General features: G+C 44.5%; 1 protein-coding gene across 1 annotated transcript in view; it reads left to right on the forward strand.

Annotated features, from left to right (window-relative positions):
- SLC4A11 (solute carrier family 4 member 11) overlaps window positions 1-25,720 on the forward strand; it is a 90,676-nt gene that overhangs the window by 23,621 nt on the left and 41,335 nt on the right. Inside the window, exons 3-7 of the mRNA XM_030947689.1 lie at window positions 437-580; window positions 9,429-9,475; window positions 15,017-15,248; window positions 15,904-15,966; window positions 16,511-16,592. Coding sequence (XP_030803549.1) covers window positions 437-580; window positions 9,429-9,475; window positions 15,017-15,248; window positions 15,904-15,966; window positions 16,511-16,592 — 568 coding nt within the window. The remainder of the gene's footprint in view (window positions 1-436; window positions 581-9,428; window positions 9,476-15,016; window positions 15,249-15,903; window positions 15,967-16,510; window positions 16,593-25,720) is intronic.

Consider the following 25,720-nt stretch of genomic DNA (forward strand, 5'->3'; position numbering starts at 1 on the left):
ATTCTTCCACCAGTAGTTTCAAATCGCCGCGTCGCAAAGCAGCGGCGCGGCCTTGGCTCGGTGGAGGTGTTGAGTTTGGGGTGGGCTGGGGCGCAGCTCATACTTTTGGTGGCGTTTTTATGCAGCATTTTCATCCTGTGGCGGCTTTTACCTGAAGGAGAGCAAGGTGTTGTGGCTGAGCCTTGCTGCTCACACCGTTGGCATGAGGAAAAAGCTGCTGAGGCCCCCCCATAACATGCTGGGTGCCATTCCTTGAAGGCCTCGCAGGGCCTCAGAGCGGCGCCTCACAAGGCCCCGGCGATGGCCGAGAGCTCCTCAGCCCTGGACTCGGACACAGATACCACAGACACCTCCTCGCTGCGAACAACAACAACAACAACAACAACAACAGGCCATGAGAGCCTGCCGTCTTACGACACCCCCATCTCGTTGTCAGGGTACCTCAAGTGCGACACGGACGATGCGAAGGAGGAGGCGGTGAACGAGGAGCTCTTCGACGGCGTCAACTCCACCATCGTGTCCGCGGACAGCATCCGCTTCTTCGTCAACGTCAACCTCGAGGGCGCTCCCAGCGCCACCGGTGAGTGGCCCCAAAAAAACAGGGGTGGCAAAGGGGGGGTTGGGTCCTGGTGGTGGGATTTCATGGGGTCACAGCGGGTTGGGTTGCAAGGGATCTTAAATGTGATTTCTTTAAGGATAGGGACAGCTTCTGTTAGGCCAGGTTGCTCCAGGCCCTGTCCAACCCATCCTTGAACCTTTGCTTCAGGCACAGTGTTTTAATGTCCTCAGTACTGATAAATGATGAGGGAGGAAAATAGCCAAGCCCTTCACCAAAAACTTCTGTCGGTTTGTTTCATTCCATATGCAATTTGTAACTTTTTTCTTTTGCACAAAATCCCGTTGGCTTAATTTCCCATAAAATCCAGTGCTGATGCTTAGTGAATTCTTTGAAAAGTAAAACTGGAAGAGGAAAGGAATACAGATCTAAACTGAGATCCCACATAGTGCCAAGCCAGGCCTGAGAAACAGAGGTTTTAGGAGAAGACAGAAATCAAGTCATGTAACTAAAGAGGGATTTTTTTGTGGTTGGTGGCTGTGACAATCTTGCGTAGCTGTAGTAACCATTTTATTTTTCTAGAAAATGTTTTAAATTTTAGTAAGATAAGTAGTTCTGAATTAGACAAAACTTAACCCTTCTTTATTCCCTGGAAGTGTTCAAGGCCAGGCTGGATGGGGCTTGGAGCAACCTGGTCTGGTGGAAGGTGTTCCTGCCCACAGATGGGGGTGGGGCTGGATTATCTTTAAGGTCCTTTCCCACCCAGTTTGTGAAATTGGATTTTGTGGGATGTGCCTGGGAAAACACAGCCCTGGGACACAGAGCAGCCTGGATCTGTCCCAGCAGTTGGAGCCTGCCTATGTGGGCCATTTTAGAAGTTTAATGCACAGGCTCTCTATTATTCTTGGTGTCACAATGTCAGAGAGTCCTTTAAATTTGTTAAAAGTTATTTTTGAGTTACATGCAAATCCCAATTGATCTGCAGTGAGCAGTTGCTGGGAATGGTGATGCACACTAGGCACAGCCTGGACCCCTGTCTGACTGTCTTGGAGTCTGATTTTTGACTCTGAGCAATGACTTGAACTTAGGAATAATATCCAGCAATTTCCAAGCCTGCAATTTTACAAATGCCATCTTAATTGAAAGATTTAAGGGAGCTGTGCTCTGCTATGACAGTCAGGACTTAATGCCGTGGGGTGCATTGTTTGGGGATGAGGAATGCAAGTGCTGTGGATTCTTCTGCATCTGAAGAAGTTCACTTTCCTTGTGTGTCCTTCTGGGCTTTTTTTGTTTTTCTCTTCCATTCAAAACAGGACAAAAAAGGCTTCCTTATTTCCCTGAAGCACTGCTGTTTGTGCTGGTGCTATTAGTTGTATCTTTTTTTTTTCCAGCTGAGATGATCAGAATTTTTAAGGAAAAATGGATTTCTGGTGTGCTGGGGTCTTGTTTCAAATGGAAGGCTGGAGATTTTTAAAATGAGCTTCAGACAGAGCAAAAGCCCAAACTTTCAGTGAGGGCATATGTGAAAAAAGAGGTTTTTTTTTTTCCTTATTACAACATCAAAGTGATCCAGGTAGCCAAAATCCAACTTTTTCACTGTCATGCAAAGCATTCATCAGAGTCCAGGTGTAGGAGTCATCTGGGCTATCAGTTCCTTTACAGAGATGGTTTTACTGGAGTTTCTTCCAGGCTGGATTTTATACACATCAAATCCAATCTATGGCTGCCCAGGCACAGCTGATCCTCCTGGAGAGGTGGCTGAGAGTGGCTGAGATGAGCCCCTTAAAATCCTCCAAGAAAAATACCCCGAACTTCTGAAAAAAATACTCAATTCCCAAACTGAGGTTTAATTATGCCAGAGCCAAGGTGTGTCTGGGAGTGAATTGTTCCCTGCACAGAAATTCCCTTCCATCACTGCCACTCTTTGGAAGGTTTGTTTTTATACTCAGATTTTGATTTCCTAGAGCAAAGCTGGAGCTGAACCTTTGCATGGTTTGTCCAAGCTGGAAAGGAGGGGGAAATAAAAGTAGGGTTTCTCCAGGCAATGCCAGAAACCCCAACACCTCATTTCCTATCCATGGGAAGCTGGTGCACCAGAATCCTACAAAATCCTCTGCTGCTCTGAAAACACAGAGGAAAACCAAGCATGGGAATGGGATCTTTGCATCCTCATCTAATTTTCCTGTGTTCTCCAAGCTGTGTGAAATGTTTGAGTCAAAATGTGCTCTCTTGGCTGAATGTGGCGCCCAAACTCTCTCCTGCTGGAGACTTTTTTGGGTCAGCTGCTGTGAGGTTGCTGCCCACCTTAATAAAGGGCTAAAAGATCCAAAATTCCCATTTAGGGAGGGGATGAGTTGGAACCCTGGGATGCAGGTGCTGGCAGGCAGTGAAGGTGGAATTACACATGCAGTGACAGCTCTGCATCATCCTGTTGAGCTGTTCCTCTCTGTGTGATGTGTGTGCAGCTCTCCATGAGCATAATTGGATGCTCTCCACTGCAATTCTGTTTTTAAAAGATCACTGTGTGGGATTAAGCTTTGAGCCAACAGAACACAGCACGACCCATAAAACTCCAACAAATGACCGTTGACATAAAATATTGGGCTTTGTGCACAGGTTTGTGTAAAACAGGATGGCTTGAAGAAATCTGGGGTTCAAGGTATGGCCTGTGTTATTTTTAATTAATACTGGCTGCCTTTGCAGGGAGGACTGAGCCCAAAGCAGTGCAGATGCCTGAGCACTAAAATGCTGCTCAGTTGTGACATTTGGGTCATTTCTTCTGGGTGTTTTAGTGCTTCCTTGTGTTAACTGATGGAAGGTTTTTTTAATTCTCTTCTTCTTTTCATCCTTGTAACTTGGATTTATGTGGTAACATTTGTTTTCAGCAAATGTTCGTAGCTCTAACAGGAAGGTGGGTGTTTTTCTGAAGCTGGAGGCTTTTGGACCTGGGATCTACATTTTTGGGGGAAGATCAGGGTGGATTTTAGGCTGAGGCTTTCTCTGAAGTCACAATAAATGTTTGCAAGTAACATCACAGAATTGTTTGGGTGGGAAGTGACCTTTAAAGGTCATCTAGTCCAACCCCCCTGCAGTAAGCAGGAATGTTTTCCACTACACCAGTTTGCTCCAAGCCCCGTCCAACCTGGCCTTGAACACTTCCAGGGATCCAGGGGCAGCCACAGCTTCTCTGGGCAACTGGGCCTCACCACCCTCATTGTAAAATAATTTCTTTTTCAAGTCTAATCTAAATGTCCTCTCTATCAGTGGGAAACCATTTCCCTGTTGTCCTGGCACTCCAGGCTTTTGTCCAGGAAAGCTTTATCTGCAGCACACCTGGAATTAAATCCCTGCAAATAAATACAGCAGTGTGGTTTAGGCTGGGCCTTAAATTTAATGGACAGATCATGCAAGTGAGTCTTGGGAATATGTGGGGTTACATCCTTGCCATCAGTCCCAGCGTTCTTATCTCCTTGGCAGCTCCCTTAAATCAGCCAGGCACACATTTTCATCATTTGGATCTTGGGGTTTTTTTCAGTTTTGGGTTTTTTTCAGTTTTAGGTTTTAAAACAATCCTTTGAATCTTGTTCTTTTACTTTGGGCTTTTAAAACAGCTCTTTGGATGTTTTTGTAGTTTGAGGCTCTGAAACAATTCACCTTCTCCTTACCCACATTGCAAGAGGTTTTGCATGGTATTTCCTTACATTTAGGCACAATTTCTCAAGGATTTGTGGGGCTGTAGTTGCCTAACTTGTCCCACTTGCAGCTGATGCTCAGACTGGAGATTTTAGAGGTGCCTCCAGCAGTTTTGGGGAGAACAAGCCAAACTCCTGCCAGCAGTGAGAAGCCAATTGGAAAGCAGGATGTGGCTCTGCTGGGGTGTGGGGGGGAAGCAGCGGAACACCAATTACGCTTCAGGAGAAATTAAAGGCCGTTCCACCCTGCTCAAACTGATCATTCCTAGATACAGAGAATCAACAGTTTCCTGTGCTCCAGAGGCACACACGTGCACGCCCGCCGCCACAAAACACAGCATCCAAATCCTGGCCCAGCCCCTGCCCAGATGACTTTTTTTCCTTCAAGGGGACGAGGAGAAAAGCTGGATGCTGGCGCCAAGGATATTCCAGGGAGAGTAAGGTCCAGAGACAAGTGGTCTGGGCTTGAATGGGTATCACTCTGCACACAATAGTCACATTTCCTCACATTAATACCAAGGTCCTTTTTATGTCTCGAGGCACAATGCTGACCCACGCGTTCCATCTGATAACTCCTGTTTTAGCAGTTTGATGTCAGAGTGGGATGTTGGGCTCCTGAGGCTTCCTACCCTCTAATGGAAAGTGGATATAGCGATTGTGTGCCGGGGAGGGGACGGCCTCCCTCCGAATTTCCTGACCAGGGTGTTTTCAAAGCGCTGCTTAGGAAGCTGAGGGAGGTGTGGGGGGAGCACGGGTGCTTCTGCACGGAGGCAGCAGCCTCCCTTTTCCATGCTTCACCTTGGTGCTTTGGAGCACCTAAATCCCCCCTGTGGGATTTAAAGTGCGTGAAAAAAAAAATGCACATTTTTCCCTTGCTCCAAACTGATTGATAGAACCTACCACAGGTGGGTTTTTTCATGAAATATTTGGCTTTTATAGCACATGGGTGTGACAAGTGACACTTTGCTCCTAATCAGTCTGTGCTGTCCTCTCTTTCCAGGAGTGTGAGGGATGGTTCTTCACCTGCCCTGCTGTTTTTGTTGCTCCAGAATCCTTATTTCCACCTGCCTTTGGCCTGGGGATTTTTGGGATGAACGCAGCAGACTTCAGGCTCTTTTCCTCATCACCTGTTGTGGGAATGTGGGATAATGAAGGCACAGTTATTTGTCAAACAATATTTAACCAAAATTACTCAAATCTGATGGTGATTAGTCCAGGCTCAGGACAGCAAAGCAAAGAATCCCTCTGAGATCCTGTTTGTGCAATCCTTCACTGCCTGTGGTGTCTTAGAGGTGTCACCACTGCTCCTGACAAACTCCTGTCATGCCATGTGGTGATGGGATTTTATTTAAATATTTTTAAGGCAGATTTGAAAAGCAGAACAGTTTTTTTTCTGCTCACAGTGTGGTTCGACACAAGTGACTGAGTCTTAGATTTGGGCAGACCCCTGATAAGAAACAAAGATAAAAGAGGCCTTTTTTTTCTTTTTTTTTTTTTAAGTAATAAGCCCTCAAAACCTTAAATGCTTCCAGTCACAACAGGTCCTTGGTATTTTTCAGGGAAAAACATGGAAGTGCTAATACAGTATTCAGCTCTGATTTATTTTACTGTGCTTATATATATTTACTGTGAAGATGCACCAGGGAGTGTTTGTAGATCTAAAGAAATGTGCACAGCCAAAAAGCCCTTTTTCTCTAATTTCCACTCCTTTTATCTCAAAATAAAATACTGTCTTAAGAGGCTGCAGGCATCCAGTGGTGGCTCTTCTCCAAAGGCTTTTGGATCTTCTCAGGTGTTAGGGGCAGCACTGGGGACCTGGGTGAGGAAAAGGATGGAAAGGGATCCTGAGTGAAAGGAGATCTCTTAAGACAAAAGGTGAAAAACCTTAAACTTTGTTGTTTGACTTTCAGGGGTTTGTTTTCAGGCTTGCATGGCAGATGTTGTTACCTAAGCAGGGGGTGGAGGGGGAGCAAGGAGGGGATTTTGTTTCTCTGGGTTGCTCTCAGGGATATTATTAGGGCAGCTGCAATGAAACCGAGCAAATAAACTTCCAAGCATTAAATCTCGTTCGTGTTGAAGTTGGACGGGGTTTGTTTGGAGAATAAAAGGAGAGACAGAGTGTGCCACAAGGCCTGATGGTGACAATTCCTCAGAGTTGTCACAGCTGAGCTCCCTGGGAGTCGCTCGTGGGGTTCCCAGTAACGCTCCGTGCCTGTGCGCACGCATCCCAGAACCTCGGGATGCGCGTGGCGCCTTGATCTGCCTGCCAGGGGATGTCGGGGATGCGTTGCTGACTTTTTGGCTTTTCCCCTGGGCAGGACCTGGAGCAGAGCCCAACAGATAAGCTCAGCCACCCCTGGCAGCTCTCCCTCAGACACACAATAATGCCCCTTGCTCGCTCGCTTGCCTAAAATAGGCTTTTGCTGCCTGCTCTGTCCGGCAAGAAGGGCCACAAAAATAGACGTGAAAATTTTATCTGGTCTCGACCTCCTCGTAGAGTTTCATTGTGACATTCAGGTGTGAAATCTCAAATTACTGAGATTTTCAAGTTACTACTCTTGGCTGAGGAGATTGATGGGGAGTTTCTTGTAGGGTGAATCCAGGGGTTTTCTGTATCTGTGTCATCCTCATGAAGAGCTCCTCTGTGGAGGTGCAAGGGCCAATGGTGTTGATTCTTTTACTCCCTCCTTGGCTGCAGGGAGGCAGGGATGGTGCTGTGGAGGAGGAGAAAATGAGTGGCAGTTTGGTGGTGGTTGGACTTGAGCTTTGGATGTGTCATGGGCAACCTCCTGCAGGGTTTGATCCCTCATTGCCCGGCAGGAAATTAATGGATATTTATTGTGAGCAAGGCAGAAGAACACTTGAGAAGTCTCTGTGTATTTTTCCCTTCCCTTTGTCATGTTCCAGTGGATTTGCTGCTATCCCTGAGTGATGTTGTAGCACTCCAGTGAGCATTTAAGATACCAGCCCAGAACTGGGATGGACATCTCCTTGCCTGGATTAAATCTGAGCTGCGTGTTGTTGGGATGAATGATGAATGAAGCTCTGGGCTTTCCAAAGTGCCACCTCTGTACCCAGAACAGCTTTTTTGAGAAGTTTGAAAGATCCTGCTCCAACAGATGTAATGAGATGTTTTTGCTTGTGTTGATAAAGGAGCACTTGGTGCTCCTCCAGCTGGGTATGTGAGAGAGCTGTCAGCAAAGATTGATACACCTCAAAAATGATAAGAGGAACCAAGAGTTGCTGCCTGATAAAAGCACAGCAAGAATTTCTGTTCCATTTCCATGTATCCATGAGGACAGGCTGTGGCTCTCTCTTTAGCATGTGCCTGCTATTGTTCGGGATTGTGGGTATTTTTTTGTCTCTCCAGAACTATTTCTTGCAAAAGCAGATAAACCAAAACATGTTTTCTCCTCAATGAATATTTATGGGCTTCCAAATCTCCCCGCATACTTCTGCATGTGTAATTAGGCTGGAAGTTGGGTAAGTGAGCATTGGAGAACTACAGATGTGAGAGCCTGGGGAAAATGCTTGATGTTTCTGGTTTATTTGGGTGCTTGCTTTTTAATAATAAATTGCACTTTTTAGATGAAACAGCTTGTGTTTTCCAAAAGGCGCAGCAAAAGCAGGAATAATTGGGGCTGTTGCAGCAGCAGACTTGTCTGGTTAAGTGATGCTTTTAATCACATGTGCAGCATCCAAGTGAAATTTGGGAGAAGTTGGGTGATGTAACCGAAGCCTCTGAACCACCTCATTTTGTTTAGGGGGAGATGAAGTCAATCCTTTCCCTCCTTTCTACAGCTCTGCTCCCACTTTGAGTTGGAGCCTTTGAACCCCCTCGAGGGCAAAACTCATATTGCTGTTTGATCAGCAATGATTTTGTTTAAAGCAGCTTTCTGCATGCAAAAGATAATTGGGGTTTTTTGGAGTTCTGGAGTTTTAACGTGAGTTGCACCCTGAGCTTATTTTTTGAAGAGTAGCAGGGCTTGGCTTGAAGGTGAGTGGCCAAGTCATGGGATTGCAGCAGCTCTTACAGGTTAGGATTTGGAAGTAGAGATCTGGGAAGGAAGCAAAACCCTCATCTGAATAACTGTAACTCCGTGTTACATCTCTGTAGTTTTCCACAGCTTGGACTCTGGAAAAGTTTTGGTCTTCAGTGGGTTTTTCCATGCTGCTACTGCTGTGCTCATTCGAATTAAAGCTATTCATGTGCTTCATTTTGGTAGCAGCTCAGGCTTTTGGGGGATTTTTTTGACAACTTAAGGAGAAGGATGCCAGGCTGGAAGTGTTTAAGTCAAGATTGGGTGGGGTTTGGAGCAGCCTGGTAAAGTGGAAGGTGACCTCAATGGTCTTTAAGATCCCTTCCATCCCAAACTGTTCTGTTATTCTCTGCACAAAAAGTACCTGTGGGACAAATAATGCCACAGAGAGGCTGCCTTGGCTGCAAGGAGTGGGCTTTTGAGCTTGATTTTGTTTTGTTTTGTAGCTGATACCCAAAATGCTCTGTAGTTACTCTAAGAAAATGTTATTGTTGGCACTTGGAAGTTTGAAGTGGGAATTTCCCGGGTTCCCCCATCCTGGGTGTTCAGTGACATTTATTAGTCCCTAAACAGCAGTTTTCTTTCCCAAGAGCTGTGTTGCTTTCTCCTCAGATTTATGGAGGCAGCGTGGTGAGTTGACAGGACATTAATGTGCTCATCTTGGAGTCACTGCCTGCAATCCCTTGGAAGTGCCTGGCTGTTATTGTTGACTCCTTAACGAGGACAAGGAGGGTTTCCAAACGGGGTGACTCATGAAATCGTAGCCTCAATCTATCAAACAACGATGCATTGGATTAAATGATTACTTCAAGGATTAGGAGTTGGATTTTTGGGGAGGTTGAGAGGGAGGGAGAGAAGGGAAGAGTAAAAATACATCAGAGTTACAAAAACCAGGCCAAAAAAAGCTGCAAGACACAATCCCCTAGTGATCAGATAATGCCAATCCAAGCGTGCTTGGTTCACGCTTCCAAAATGGGAGATGTTGTAAAAACTGAATCTCTGCTTTTCTCTAGAGATCATCCCCTGCCAAGAGAGTGATGCTTCACCTCCTCCTGAGCCTCCTGCTCGGCTCCTGCTGCCTGTCAGGTACCTCTGATAGTAACACTCCTCTGATGTGGGTTTTTTTCTCCTTCTTTCCAGCTGAAAGTGAAGGTGCTGGCTGCGTGTTACTGCACACATCAAGGAAGGTAAGTAGAGGTGCTGTGCGACCAGTTTGGCTTTTTCATCATCCAGAAGTACAGAAAAGGATCATGAGACACACTGAGGGGCTGCTTGTCGCTGGCCTAAGCAAAAGGCATTTAAATGCTTCTTCTCTTCAATTCCTCTCCCTTTCTTTAAACCTAAAAAGCCACGTGCTGCTCATTCTCAGAATAATTTCTCTGTAATTCTGATTGTTCCACTGCTTTTTGTCCCAGACAATTCCTTGACATGTTAATTCATCACTTTCTCTTCTGCAGCTGCCTCCACAGGGATCCAAGTGTGTGCTGTAGAGGTCCTGGCTGCTGAGCTCCTCTGGAGCTGGAAACAGAGACACCCAGCAGACAAGGCTGGGGTTTGGTTCCCTCTTTATTCCAGCTATTCAGTCATCCTTCACGAGGTTCAGCAGGAGTGAAATCCCTGGAAACAAGCAGGCTAGGAGAAGGATTAGGACCCCACACTTAGTTTACACTTGCTGCTGAGACTGTAACTCACTAATGATAAGGTGAAAGTGCAAAAAAACCCTCAATAGGATTTGTTATTCCAAACCTTCAGCTATAGAAGAGCACAGAAAGTACTCAGGGAGGAATTGGGTTGGTTTTTTAATAACTTCTCTGTGAGGGTGGTGAGGCCCTGGCACAGGGTGCCCAGAGAAGCTGTGGCTGCCCCTGGATCGTTGGAAGTGTCCAAGGCCAGGTTGGACATTGGGGCTTGGAGCCACCTGGGACAGTGAAGGTGTCCCTGCCCACGGCAGGGGTGGCACTGGGTGATCTTCGAGGTCCCTTCCCACCCAACCCATTCTTTAATTCTCTGATCCTGTATTTAGTACCATGTGAAGTTTTGCCTTTAGGGTTGTGAGGCTGGTGGTGCATTAAGTTGTCTTAACTTTGTGCCTGAAGGAGTGGCTGTTGTCATGGGAACTTGTAGCATCACTGATCCTGGTAAATCACAGAATCATTTAGGTTGGAAAAACCCTCTAAGGTCACAAATCCAACCATTCCCCCAGCACTGCCAAGGCCACCACTGACATGTCCCCAAGTGCCACATCCGCATGGCTTTTAAATCCCTCCAGGGATGGGGACTCCACCACAGCCCTGGGCAGCTGTGCCAGTGCCTGAGATCTTGGATTTCAGGCTTTGTTGCAAGTTGTAACTTGAGGTTTTAGTTTGTGCAGCCTCGTAAGCTTTGGGGGCTTTTTAGGGAATCCCAGAGAGCTCTTTAATTCTGCTTTGCTTTAGGACTCTAAGACAGCTCAAATCCTGAAAAGATATTTCAGAAGTGTGAATTAGTAGTGGGAGGAAATGTGCAATAGCTTTAGAAACCTTTTCCCCAAGTTAACAAAAAACCCCAAAGCAAATAAATACCAAAGAAAACACCACCCAAAACAAAGCCACCACCAAAAAAAATTAAACATTGTTTGGTATAGAATCATGGAAAATTAAAATAAGCAATTCTATGCTCAGGAATGAAAATGTCTTTATCCCTAATTTGTCTTGTCTAATCCCAGTGCCAAGGTTCTCAGTCATACACACTTGACTGAAAGTAACCTGAGAACTTAATCACTTAAAAGAGCAAATTCTAAGCCCAAATGCAGGATCTGCCTCTGATAAGAAATAGTTGGAAACTGCTAACTCATAAGTGTCTCTTCTATTTTGTTTTTCCTTTTCAGAGCTGTAGGATTCTTGCTTTTTCTGGCCTGTAGTTCATGCTTGAGCATTTTAGTGTGCTGTGGAGCCACAAATACCAGAGAGCTTTAGCAGGACTTGAGAAAAAGACACTTTTGCCAGTTTTTCCCTCCAGGGAGGATGAGTGGAAATTTTGTGCTTCAAATGCAAAGGAAATTGAGACCTGACTCATGGAGGAGATGGCTCCAAGTGTCTGGGAAGGGGGAATCACCAGCAGAGAAGTGAGAAGCTTTGTCTGGAGAGGTTTCCCTGTAGGTTGTCCCTGTCTCTGGTGGAAGCCTGTGGTTCTGGAAGGGCAGTTTGTGTCTCAGGCAATTTGCAGGGCATTTGGTGGGCAGGAATAAAGGTTCTTCACACAGATTGAGCTATTTAATCGCCATCACAGAGTGGTGCTGAGGGAATTGGCCCAAAGGACCATGGCAGCAGCCCAGGCAGAGCTCTGCTGAGGAAAATGGGATTTTTTGGATGCCACAAAAAAATCTGCTGGTGGCTCTAAGTGAAGGTGTCTCCCTCCTGAGCAGCCAGCCAAGAGAGAGCTTGCATTTTGAGCCTTGTTGATAAGTTAGAATGTGTGATTTTGGCCTGCCTGAAGTCAGGGCAGGCTGTTTCAGTGTTTTCCCCCTTTTTTTGGCACAACAGCTTCTGTTCCTGTCACGGTGCAAGGTGGAGCTTTGCAATCAAGGATGCCCAGAGCTGTTCAAATGGCTCTTGGGTAGCTGACTTGGGTTTCTTCCTAAGCAGTTTCCAGCATCAAGTTTCCAGCATCAAGTTTCCTGGTGTGACTTGACTATCCAGCTAAAAATATTAGTGAGGGAGCATTCATTAATCTGCCCTGAACCCAGTGGGGGTCCTGGCTGGAACAGTTGTGCCTGAGCTGTCGCTGAGGCTTTGCTGTGCCAGTGCTTCCAGTAATTTGATTTTGGTGTGTCTCAGGGAGTGATGGATTTCTCTCCTTTCATGGTGGCTGCTTGCCTTGTGATGTTTAATGTGCATAAAGCCTCTTTAAGCTCAGAGAGTAGATTTAGATTGGATGTTAGAGATGCTTCCTTGTGAGGGTGGTGGGGCCCTGGCACAGGGTGTCCAGAGAAGCTGTGGCTGCCCCTGGATCGTTGGAAGTGTCCAAGGCCAGGTTGGACAGGGCTTTGGAGCACCCTGAGCTGGTGGAAGGTGTTCCTGCCCATGTCAGGGGTGGGACTGGATGAGCTTTGAGTTCCCTTCCAACCCAAACCATTCCATGAATCTATAATGCCTTCCCTAATCTCAGGGAGTGATAATAATGATAAATGGGTGATAAATATGTTTCTTCCCCCTATTTCCTATAAAGGACCAAGAGAAGGGAAATGAAACAGCTCTGGGGCATGGAAAGTTATTTTTCCAAGGCATTGCTTGAAGCCTGTGGCTCAGCTGGAGCTAAATCCTCCTGATTTGCAATGAGCTGCTGCTGGTGCTGTCAAGCACAGCTCAGTGCAGGATCAGGGTTGATTGAGATGAACTGGGGCCTTCCAGTGCCTGAAGGGAGCTACAAGAAAGATAGGGAAGAGATAACTTAAAATAGTCTGGAGTGACAGGACGAGGGGAAATGGCTTCAGACTGAAAGAAAGTCGGTTTAGACCCAATATTAGGAAAAATATCATGAAGATGGTGAGGCCCTGGCACAGCTTGCCCAGAGAAGCTGTGTCTGCCCCACCCTGGAAGTGTCCAAGGCCAGGCTGGATAGTGCTCTGAGCAGCCTGGGGTAGTGGAAGGTGTCCCTGCCCATGGCAGGGGATGGAACTGGATAATCTTTGAGGTCCTTTCAACCCAAACCATTCTGTGATTCTGTGATCTGGGCAGATAACCTATATGAATACCTTTGATTAATTTTTTGCTGTCCCTCACCTTTCTCTTTCTGCTATTCTCCTTCTGGTTGCTTCTCTCCAGAAGTTGGTGACCCAAAGCCACCTTTGCTATTTTGAAAACTCATTATTACAGGTGTGTGTTAATCTGCTCTCCCTTTGAGACAGACTCAGTGCTTGCACTTCGGAGGTGGAGTTGTAGCTGTGTCACCGTCTCCTCTCCTACGAGCAGATGGCTCCAAAGCCTTGGGGGTGGGAGCTGAAACGCTTCAGAGAATCCTCCCTCTCAAGGATGCTGTGGAAAGAGTGATTGATGCAAAGTAAAACAGTGCTAATTGCAATGGATGTGTACTGACAACTTGATAGTTGCTGTGATAATTACAGTAATTAGGGAGATGTTAGCATTTTTTTGCCTGTGTCTATAAATGGAAAAGGTAAGAGAGAGTGTGCATGGAAGGAGAGGACCCATGAGGGATGGCCCTGCACCCTGGGGGAACATGGCATGGTCCTGGCTGTGGAGGCAGCTGGGGATCAGATTTGTAAAAGCAATTCAGAGCTTGGTTCTTCCTGAGCTTGAGGGGAACTGAGGGTTTCAATGTCTCTTGACAATCTGGTTCTCAGCATCACGAATTCATCCTGGCAGCTTTCCCATGGGAAGGAAGATCCATAGAACAGCTCAGTTCCCATTTCCTCACTCTGGCTGTTGAAGGAGAGGGCCAGGACTGCCAGCCCTCCTTGTCCAGTGCCTTGTGTGTGGATTTCCAAGGACTCTGCAATGGGAATTTGTAGTTTGATCACTCAATTAATCACCTTCCCAGCTGACAGGTACAGAAAGGAGTTGAGGTTCTGGAACATATGTTGCAGACAGGTAGAAAAATTATAAAATAAAAGCCTCATAAAATGAGACCTGCTCTGCTAAATTAATAGCTGGCCTATCGCTTCTAAGTGCAGCTAAGTACTTTGCAAGTTCTTACGCAAAAACGTCTTGAAAATGAGAGTTTGTTAACACAACAATCTATTTCTAGGGTAAAAAAAAAGTGCACTTAGATAAACAATAAGCTCAGTCCCATCAGTGAAGATAATATGTAAACAATTCAAGAAAAGAAAGATTTGATAGACAAGTAAAATACCTTTTACTAACCAATAAGTAATTAGCAAAAAAGCAATTAACCAGTTAAAGTTGCCCATGAGGGCTGTAAAAACTGTATAAAATGAGTTGTGTGAATAAAGAATTAACTTTTCCTGCATGAAGAAACTGAGTCTCAACACACTGGGGCTGTCTTTTCCATCTCAAAGCCAGTGAGTCTGGGAGAGCAGAAGGAACCAGCAGAGAGCTGGGATAGTTTCAGCCTCTGCAGTCTTTGATTCATTATTGCTTTAAAGCTAAATCCACAAAGGAAGAAAACTTCCATGGAAGTGGAAAGAACAGAAATTTAGCAAATGTCAGAAAAGTTGATGGGCTGGATGGCATTCCCCACCTGCCACTTCAGGCTCCCTAACTGGGAGCACTGGGGACAGATGGTTCCCAGTTTGGGGACAACTGGGTTGACTTGGCACTGAGATTCATACTGGTAATTTTTCATGCTGCTGAGCTCAATGTTCCTTTCTCCCAAATAACTTTGCCATGTTTTTTCAAACTTCCTGAATTATTTGAATCTAAAAAAGATTTTAAATGCTATCTTAAATACTTTTGCTTTTAGACCAACTTATTCTAGGCTAAAAAACACCAAAAAACAACCAACCACAAAAGAACTCTTTTTAAAATGATTCTGCTTTCTATGTCAGGGTATAAATGGTACCTGGGCATTCGCCTGTGGGCACACTGTTAGGATAAACCTTGACAATGCAAACCTTCAATGCATTAATGCATAAAATGCCTTTTCTCCTGTGATCTGAATGACCAATAGAATCTTTGGTTGGGTGCTAACCTCAGCAAAATTGCTTGTGAAGGACCCAAATTCTACTTTGCTGGTTTTGTGTTCAGCTGTCTCATGCTCTTTTCTCAACACAGTACCTGAAATTAAAGAATTTTGAGGAGGAAGTGAGAGCCCAGAGAGACCTGGATGGTTTCTTGGCCAGAGCCAGCATCATCCTGGATGAAACAGCCACGTCCTTGGACGATGTTCTCCGGGAGATGCTGAAACACTTCGCCGAGGATCCTGAGAACATGGAGCCCAGCTGCAACTTCGAAAAAATCATGAACACTTTATTCACTGATTCAGGGACCCCACGGGAAGGGAACGGTAATCAGCTCTTGGTTTGCTTTGCCTGCTGGGCTGCTCTGCATTTGCCATCCTTGCCATGGTGGGGTGTGCTGGACAATCACTGTGTGGTCCCCAGGCTTGCATGTTGCGTGTGACCCCCTGGGTTGATTTTTTTTCCATGTCATTCAGACCGAAGGGCCTCATTTCTCCAGGGTTTTTGTGTTTTGGTGGAGTCTTGCCCCTGTTTCATTAAGATCATCCATTGTGGTGCTCTCTGGGGTGTCTTATCTGCGTGGACCCTTTTGATTTGCTTGTCCTCGTCAGCAATGGCTCCTTTGCCTTGTGATTCTCCACCTGAATTCACACAGGCTGAGGAATTTTGCCTGCTTTGGATGAGTAATTGGGAAGGGTTGATCCTTTGTGTCACTCCCAGCCCACTGGAGGAAATTGGAGACACTTGATTTTTCCTCCAGAAGCTCAACCGGGGCAGCCCTAGCCAAGGTTGTTGGCTTGGTATCACCTTAAGCTATCAAAAAATGGTATCACCTTAAGCTATCAACAAATAGTATCACCTTAAGCTGTCAACAACTGGTATCACCTTAAGCTATCAACAAATGTTGTAGTGTAGTCTAAAAAAACACTGCCTTTTAGCCCAAGATGTGAAGAAGCTTAACTGAGCATTGTTTCTCTGTAGGCACCCTTGATGGTTCAGACTCACCAGGAATGAATGCACAATCATATCCAGCGCACCTCAAATGTAACTGTCACAGCCTGAGTGAATTTGTTTAACAGATATGTCAAGTCCTGAGCATGTAGTAAGCATGTTCATGCTTTGGTTACTTCTTGCTACCTGTCTTAGAGCTTCGCATTTGTAATCCCTTTAAATTTAGGCTTTCTGCCAATAAAGAACAAAAAGTAAGTAGTGCTGTAAAATAGTGTGAGAGCAGTAGCTGGGAAGAGGGGGAGAGAGGGCAGGGGATTGGGAAGGTGACATCCCTCCCAGTCCTGTCTGTGTGTGTGTGGTGGATAATGCTAATCTAATAACCCAGTACTGCAGTAGGATGATGTTGGGAGGAGAAAGCAGCTGCCTTTCTAAGCTGTGAATAGTTTAAGGACACAGTTCAAAAGCAGCAGGGCAAATGTTTCCATCTCTCTCTGTCAGCCCCCACCCCTGCATTAGTCCACTGGGCAGATAGGAATGCTTGGGATTAGTAGTCAGCTTCCATTTAGACAGAAATGTTATTTACAGCTGCAGAATAAATGAGGACAGCCTGTGATGTTTCCCTCTCTTCTCTTCCCAGTTCACCTTTTATCAGACACAATTCAAGGGGTCACAGCCACAGTCACGGGGGTGCAGTATCAGCAGTCCTGGCTCTGTATCATGTAAGTACCTGGCTTAGATGAGCAAAATCACTGACATCCAAACCTTTTCCTGCTGCTGGGAGGAGCAGAGGTTCAGAGTGTGCCCTTTTGGGTTAAGATGGTGGTGCTTGTGCCATCCATCCTGTGGGATCTGTCTCTCTCTGGGCTGCTTCTCTTTGCAAACACATGCAGTAGGTGACCACAGCCCCTCCAGGGCTCTTGGATGTTATAGAAATCTGCTGTTAACAAGCTAAGAATGCTGAAAAAATGAGCCAGAAAATGCTAATTACTGAGAAATGCTAATAAAGGAACTTCTCAAAGGGACAAGCAAACTGGTTCATGGACTGCTTTGCCTGCCAAAGTCTGGGAGCCTGGACCAAAAGATTTCTTAGGTCCTTTGATGGAACCATCCAAACTTTGTAGCTGAAAATTGAAGTCAGACATTCCACACTATTTAGACACTGATTACTTTGTCTGACAATTAATTTGGACGCTGATTAATTGTCAACGCTGCTAAACATTGGAGGAGCAGGCCCTTAAGAACTCTGTCACCTGGGATTTATGAGATGTGGTGGCTTCACCCCAGCTTGCACTTGACCAGAACTGGGGTTTGAAGTTATTGTCTCCAAGTCAGGCCTGTGGGGTGAGCCAGGCTGTCCCTTCACAGGGGACAGGCCAGAACCTGAGTCCCTGAGCCAGCCAAAGCTGTGCCTTTTTGACTCTTGCTTTATTCCTGTGCAGTCTTAAAGTCAGAGTTGTCAAGAAATATGTTAATTCCCAGAGAAATGGCTGGGATATGTGGGATAGGTGCCTAAAGGCATGCACATATTTTAGCCTTCACGGCCAGTTTGCTGGGACAACTGTCACAATAGTTTTCCTTCTGCTTGCTCTTCTTCTCCTGCCCTCTGCTTATGGCTGGGGAAAATGGAGAGAAATAGAGGATTAAAAAAAAAAGCAATCAAAAAGAGACAACACCATCAACAAACAAGGAGAAATCTCCCCCTTGTTTTGAATCTCCTCTGAAAGAGAAGGATGTGATCTCCATGTGAAAAAGAAGTGATGGCATATCAGGGCTGTGTCCTGAGAGAGAAGAGAGAGCTGGATGATATTTTGGGCTTTTTATTCTACTTTTTTACACCTGGCTCGTACAGAGCAGGACCACAATGAACAAAACTAGTTTATAAAGTAAAATGGTGTCAACCAAGAGGACTTTTGGGCAGTTTTCTGCACTTTGGATGCCATAGGAAGGGTAACAGCAGTAAGGATGAGGTGCTGCTGATGCAGAGGATGGAAGTTGCTGCTGTGGGGTGAGGCAGATCTGTGGAGGGTTTTGGGGAGTGTTGCCTTAACACCAAAGCATTTTAAAGGTCAGGATACAAATGCTGTGATTACATACATGAGACTGAAAAGGGTGGGTTCAGCCTCTTAGGAAAGTGAGCCAGAGCTTTAAATGCATCCATGTGAGTAATCCTGGCTTCCATGACAAGAGATGATTTAAAAAATAAGCTCACAGCCTGAAGGTGTCTTGTGCAAAACTTTCCTTGTTTCTTCCTTTTGTTGCTCTGAAGAGGGAGAAGAAAGTGGTGGGAAAGCAATGATGAGTTATTAACCATAATTATCTAATTATTGCACTGTATTTCTGCTGGAGTTATTGTGCAACAGATTGTGAACCATATTTTTAGATCTTACATTTTTCTTGAAGTCAGATTGCAAAACAGCTTCCAAACCTCTGAAGTAAAAGGAATTTGTTGATGAAAAAATTTTCCATATGAGTGGGAAGAACCTTTAAGATATCTGCTATTCTTTATCCTTGCATTTGGTCTATACCCTTTGCTAAATTTTAAATTAGCACTGCTGGGTTGGTGCACCTTAACCAACTTTTAATTCCTGGTGGATGAGATAAAACTGATATAATAAGATTATATTAATGAGGAGGAACAGCTCAGAGATAAGGTTTTGGTGGTGTTGCTTCTGCATAGATGATGAGGGCAAATATTAAAAGCTGAAATTAGTTTGGGGTGAGAAAGGACGGAATTGTGTAGGATATTCACTGAGTTGTGCAGAGCCTGGCTGCAGAAGAACATTCCTAATGAAGACAAAAATGCGTTTCCCTCTCCTTTGTGCTAGAAAGAAGGCTCTTATTTCTTATCTGATTTATCCTCTGTGAAAAGAGCAGTGGGGAAAACCTGGGATTCAAATAGTTGTTCTGCTTCTGTTGGATTTGGTGCTTTCGTGATGGTTTCAGGTATAGGGAAGCGCCAGCAAGGTCAGACATTCCATATGGAGCTGGGCTTCAGCCACAGGGCAGAACAAACCCTTGAGGAACTGAAGATGTCCAGGTTTCAATGTTTCTGTGAAGTGCAGGAGAACAACTGAATTCTGATTCTCTGCAGGCTTTAGGGGTGGTTTTGTCAGGAATGACCAAAACCTGATCTTGCTGAGGCCGTACCAGGCTACATCAGCTTATGGAAAACTTGGGATTCTTCTGTTAAAATGAGAGCTGAGAGTATCAAAGCCTTTCATGCCCCAGTGACCAGCAGGGTCCAGCTCTGGAAGAATTAAAGTTTGTATTTGTGTACATGGTCATTTCCTAACTAGAAAACAAATCTTGAGAGTTACAGATGAGCTCCATCAGCCCAGGACGATATCTCATACCTTTGAAACCACGGACACAACTCTTTTTTCCTCCTATTCCAGCATTTGCCAGAGCAGGAAGACACAAACTGGCCCAGAGATGTCCTCTGCTTCCCTGAGAAGCTGCTACTGGTTGTTTCCTTGGAGAACCTGGGATGAGGGATAGTCCTGTCCCAGAGTGGGGAGTGTTGGACTGTTTTCCTCAGTTATTTAAGTGAGAAAGTTCAGCTGCTGGCAGGACCTGCAGCATGAAATGATTAAAGCTCCCCTGAAGCACCCAGACCTGCCATGATCCCAGCACAGAGGGGTAAACTGGATGTTTTCCATGGGAAAAATGGGCAAGAAGCTCCAGTGGGAGTTGCTGGTTTTGGTGTTGCAGTTTTTTACCTCAAAAAGGCCAAGAAACCCCCCTTTATCGCATGAAGAGGTGACTCTATCACAAACCAAGTCCAATCACACCCCACTCTTTCTTTAACTGCCTGACAAGTGAAGATGAAAATGCCTGATTTTTAATTTTTTCCTCTTGGGGTAAAGGATATATGATTTTAAAATGGTTTAACTGGGTGCTGGTGGATTTTTCTCCCTCATGTCCTGCTAGGAAAAACATCAGCTCCGTGGGTTGTGGAACAAATATCCCTGAGCTGATGGAACTCCCCAGGCATCCCAGCTTCCAGGCTGTATTCTCCCTGCCCAGCAGATTGATATAACTGCTGATTTCCAGAGCTGAATCCTTAGAAAAATGTGAAAGCAAGCTGCTCCATAGTCAGGAGGGAGCAGTTGTAGGGCCATTTCTGGCTGGATTGCTAAGGCACATGGACTGGGCATTAAAGTGATTTCCTAAAGCTCTTTTAACAGGCAGAGCAGAGGGGGGAAAAAGCCTCTCTGCAAGCAAAGAGTGGTTCAGTGGTTTGTGTGCTCTGTGTTGCTATAGAATTTCTGCCTTTGATGTAGCCTGTCATGGCAGTGACTCCTGTGGAGGAGTTTTAACACAGAAAAACCCAGGTAGCCTCTCAAAAATAGGTATTGTGAGATGATATTGGATAACCAGCAAGGCTGCTGTTGAGATAATCAAAATTTGAGGAGTTAGATCCCAAATTTAATGTATTACTGTGAAAGATGTGACTCTCAACAGAAGTAATGCCAGTCCATTTCATGTGTTTAAGGATTTTTCCAGACCCAGAGGTCTGTGGGTTTCTAGAAGAGTCACATTGTCTCTGATTTAGCTGTTGAATAGCTTTCAAATGGAGATGCTTCACTTGCTGTCTCTTCCTCAGATTATTCTTTTAAAGGGCAAAATGGGAAATTAAAACAGTTGGACTGCTTAAAACAAATATTTTCATTTAGAGGGATGATTACAAGATTTGGAGCCTTGTAAGCAAGAGCCTCTTCTGCAGAATTTACAGCCATCATCTCTCAAGTGTTCTTTGGGCTCAGAGAACCATATAATTTTTTTTAAGGGCCTCTCCACCCTTTCTGGGTTTTCCCAGATTATGCTGGAGAGCTGAAGCTTTTGCAGGTGCTGTTTTATGTAAAGAAAACCTCAAATTCAACCTCTGCATTAGGGATTTGGGTCCTGAAGAAGAAAGATGGCTTGTTTTGATCCCTGCAGGGTCTGTACAGGGATGAGAAGTCTCCTTATAGAATCAGGAAGGTTGGAAAAGTCCAACCCTTAACACAGCACCACTGTGTTCACCTCTAAACCCAGTGTTGAGTTTGTGAGGTCCCCAGGACAAAGGAGGAATCGAGAATCTGACTCCATGTTCTCAGAAGGCTGATATATTATATTATATTATATTATATTATATTATATTATATTATATTATATTATATTATATTATATTATATTATATTATATTATATTATATTATATTATATTATATTATATTATATTATATTATATTATATTATATTATATTATATTATATTATATTATATTATATTATATTATTATTACATTATATTATATTATATTATATTATATTATATTATATTATATTATATTATATTATATTATATTATATTATATTATATTATATTATATTATATTATATTATATTATATTATATTATTATTACATTATATTACATTATATTATATTCTCTATTATACTATATTATACTATACTAAAACTATACTAAAGAAAGAGAAAGGATACAGACAGAAGGCTTAACAAGATACTAATTAAAAACTCATGACTGTCTCCTCAGAGTCTGACACAGCTGATGGTGATTGGTCATTAATTAAAAACAATTCACATGAAACCAATCAAACATGCACCTGTTGGTAAACAATCTCCAGCCACATTCCAAAGCAGCAAAACTGGGAGAAGCAAATGAGATAATATTGTTTTTTTCTCTGAGGCTACTCATCTTCCCAGGAGAAGAAATCCTGGCAAAGCGATTTTTCAGAAAATATGACAGTGACAGCCCCAGTGCCACAGCCAACATCTGGCAAGAGTTCTTTGAATGCAGAGAACCAATTAATTTTCTTTTAAGGGCCTCTCCTTCCATGCTGGACCATCCTAGGTGCTACTGGAGAGCTCCTACAGGTGCTGTGTGATGGAATAGAATTCTCAGTACACACTGACCTGGAGGAAATCCTTCCCCCTGGAGAGGATGAGTCTCCTGGAGCCCAGCAAGGTGCATTTCCCAGGCCAGAAGGACTTCCAGCCTGGAGTGGGGGTGTTGTGGCTGAGACCAGCCTGTGCCAAGCTGTGGGTGAGCTGCCTGGCCTGGCCACAGCTTCATTCCTCACTTGCAGATCCTGGTTTCTCCAAGCTGGTGCCTGGAGCTGCTCAGCAAAGGAAGATTTATTGGCAGTGGTTGAGAACAAGAAGTGTCATTGTTGTTCTGTGTGGGGACAGGAAAAGGCTGGCTGGCTGATTACCTCTGCTGGGCGCTTTTTCATACTGCAAGGGATAATTTGTTTCTGAATTAACTTCCTTTCTTGCCCTTTTAAAAGAGGGTTTCTGTTTCTCTTAGGTCTCCATAATTTGACCCTTTTTATGATTTGGTTGAGCAATGTGTTATTACTCTGATAACGTCTTGGGTGTGGGGCAGACCTGGGGCACGTGGGACTTGGTGGGTCTGGGATTTTGGTGGAGCTCTGCCAGTTCTCACCATCCCAGTGCCACCCTCAGCACCACCAGAGGCAGAGAGGAGCACAGGGAAGCAGAATTTGTGCTATCATTTTAAATGCCCTTTTTAAGAGCTCAGTTATTGGGGGATCAAGATAAAACTGCTGAGAACACAACCTGGCATCTCATTAAATCATAGTCCAGCATTTCCTGGGCTGACTAATACTGGGTGAAAATAGATTTTTCAGCTTTCTCGCCAAACCAAGGGAGAATCAAATGTACCTCAAGTCAAACCAAAAAAGAACTTGGAGGCTTTGACCAAACCAGACTTGATTTAGAGTCAGCTGAAAATGTCTTACTAGTTCTCAGTTTTTTGGGGCTATTTACCCTCCAGTTCTGTTTTTTTTTTTTTCTTAGTGGGAATTTGTTTAAGTGCTACTTGAAAAAAAAAGTTGTTTCATTTTGAAAGTGACTTTCTTCTTGGCCTGAGCTGTGCTGCCTTTTACCTGCAGTCTTGCTTGGCTTGGGATTTCTCCATATAAACCAGAGAACTTTATTGTGTCTTTTACAAATATTTGCACAATTCTAGTTGGGACTGCAGTTTTGGTTTGTATTGTATTTGTATCTGGATTCTGGAATTAAAACAAAAGTGGGAGCTGTAAGTGCTACACCAGGGAATAGGATTTGAGTCAGCTAAATAATTGCTTAAATTTGAAGAAAAGCTTGAGCTGCTGAATGATGCATGGGCAGGAGTGACTTGGCCTTGCACTGGAAGTATTGAAACATCATTTTTTCCCCAAATAAATGGATGTAACAGAGGGAGAGCAGACTGAGATGAGGCTACATTCTGCACTGTTCCTCCCCTCCATGCAGCCAGGCTCAGGTACATCCCATCTTCTCTGTGGCACCTGTTTAAATCTGGTTTTAATCAGGTTTGTCCTCACTAAATCAACTCCAGCCTGATTTGTAAAGGTGTTATTGATCTCAATTATTTGTACATTGACCTAAGTGTTGGAAATTCTCAGTTTTGCTGGTGTGATATTGGGATTTAGATCCCTGTGTCAGTGTCCATAGATTTCTTTACAGAGGAACTGGAGGAGACTCTCAGAAGTTTGAGAAACTTTAAACTCCAGCACTGTGGATAAAACTATTTGAGATTAAAAGGGTTGATAATGACAATGAATTTCTTGGTGTCTTGTCAATGTCAACTCCACTGTGTGAAATCTTTCAATACTGTGGGATCCTCTTCCCTCCAGTGAACTCCTGACTAAGAGAAACACAAATTTTATGTGGCTGCCATGAAAATTATCTTGTATGTAAGAGAGACCCAATAGCAAAGCTCAGTTTTTTCCAGTCCAGTTTTCCCTCTGTACCCAAGAAGCTCTTGAGCTGAAGTGGGATTGTGGCACTGCTGGCAGGGCTCCTGTCTCTGGAAAACACAGCTCTGGAGACAATTCATGGAGCTGAAACATAACCCTGTCACTCCAGGGATAAAGAAAACTCCAGAACACATGGCTTGCTTTGTTACTGCACTTTATAATAGGCTTTTCCAGATTGCTTTGTACTTGAGTGGTTTCTTGCTTGGTCAGGTCCTGCATGGTGCACATGGTGGGAAGGAAAGGTGAGTGGGAAGTGTTGGTACAGCTCTGTGAGCCACAGGTGCTGATACCTGCTGCTGCTGGCCGTGGCTGATATAGAAATTATGTCCAAAATGCCCAGCAAACCTTTCTTTTCAAAACAGATTAATTGATGAGCTTGATGTCTCAGGTTTTAACTTCTATATTTTTCAGATTCTATTCTGCTTTAGTGTGTGGGTCTGGGCTTCATATGAGGGGATGGTGAGCTCTCTGCACAGAGCAGGGAGACAAAATAATTCCTGCTCCAGCTGGGGACCAAGGACAAATGATCCGAATCTCAGCCCAAGAGCACAAACAATGTGGGCTGAAGAGAGAAAAACAAGCAGGGTGGGACTGCATGGGCTAAAGCTGGAATTGGACAATGAACTCCAATATGCAAATGGAGCAGAACTGATAAAAGTGAGAGACCCTGTGACTGGTCATCCATTTTTGGGACCATTTTGGTTCATCTTGGGTGCAGCCCTGGCTGGGCTCTTGTGCTGCCCAAGGTGGATCCATTGAGGCCTCCTAATAAATCTCCCTACTTTATTCTTTAGCTCTAACCTCTGCTCTGGGTCAGCCTTCACAAGGCATCAAGCTCAGCAGCTGAGGTGTGCAGATGCTGAGAGCTGAGCTCAGAATTAATGTTAATGCTTTGAGTAATCATTCACTGCTGGTGACCAGGTGGGTGAGGGTGAGAGAACTGAAGGTGTTGGGCCACTTGAAGGTTCTCCAGTTGGTCCAAAGCCCAGAGTTCATGTCCCTTCTGGCTTGCTGAGCTGTAACACAAGGAGACTTGTCTGCTGTCCAGCCACAGCTGGATTGCAACCAGGGGCTTGGCTTTGGTTGTGAAAACAAGTGTTGCTTGCACTCTATTTTCAATTACTTCAAAAGATATTTATTCTTCACCTTAGGACCTGCCTTGGTCTTTCTCTCTTGCAAAGCTGATTCAAGTACAAAAAGAACAAGAGGCTGTGGTGAAGGGAAGTTAGGAAATAAATGAACCAGTGTCATCTTTCTCATGCCCTGTATTGTTCTAATTAAGCTGTTTGCTTGCTCTCAGACAAGTGTCTGTATGAGATTAATTTATGGAAGCAGTCTGCTTTCAGTCTGAGATCAGAAAGTCAAACTCAGTAAGAAAATACTTGATGGTATAATTTTTAATTTTTTTAAATGCAAATGTTGAAGAACTTGATAGAAAATACAACGTGATCCAGACCAGGACATCTCCAGCCAAAGGTCTTCTTAATGGAACAGCCCTCGGGCTGCAGGGGGGTGAGAATACATCTTAAAAGGAAAGAAAGAAGATGGAGTATGGAAGAGAAATTAGAGAAATAAATCCTCCTGTCAAAGGACTGTGATAGGTGCTTGTTAGATGAACAAAAGGGAGCAAGTAGCTGAAATAACTTTGAACCATGTAAAAGGAGGGGAGTATATAATAATAACTGTGAGGTAGGAAAACACTTCCATACCTCTTCCAGGTGTTTGTAGGCAAATCCTGTGTGCATTTTTACCAGTGCTTTACAGAAGGGTTGGGAGGTGATTGGTGGCTTTAAAGAGAACAGGAGAGCTGCTTGCCAGGCTGGCATTACTCACTTGCTGTCTCTGCAGCAAGCCCCAGAATTTCCCAGCAGGAAAAGTGGCAGCTAAACAGGTCCCAGCTCTGGTTAAATAGCCTGGGGCAGAGACAGACCTGGTCTTTCACAGCCTCTGGAGATGATCCCTGTGTTTATTCCACACAACTTTCTTTGTTAGTCTTGGTTCTGGGAGTCAAACATCCATCCGATCCCCTGGATCACAGCCAAGGATTTCCCTCCAAGCAC

This window comes from Camarhynchus parvulus, chromosome 4 (assembly GCF_901933205.1).
Source record: "Camarhynchus parvulus chromosome 4, STF_HiC, whole genome shotgun sequence".
Classification (NCBI taxonomy): domain Eukaryota; kingdom Metazoa; phylum Chordata; class Aves; order Passeriformes; family Thraupidae; genus Camarhynchus; species Camarhynchus parvulus.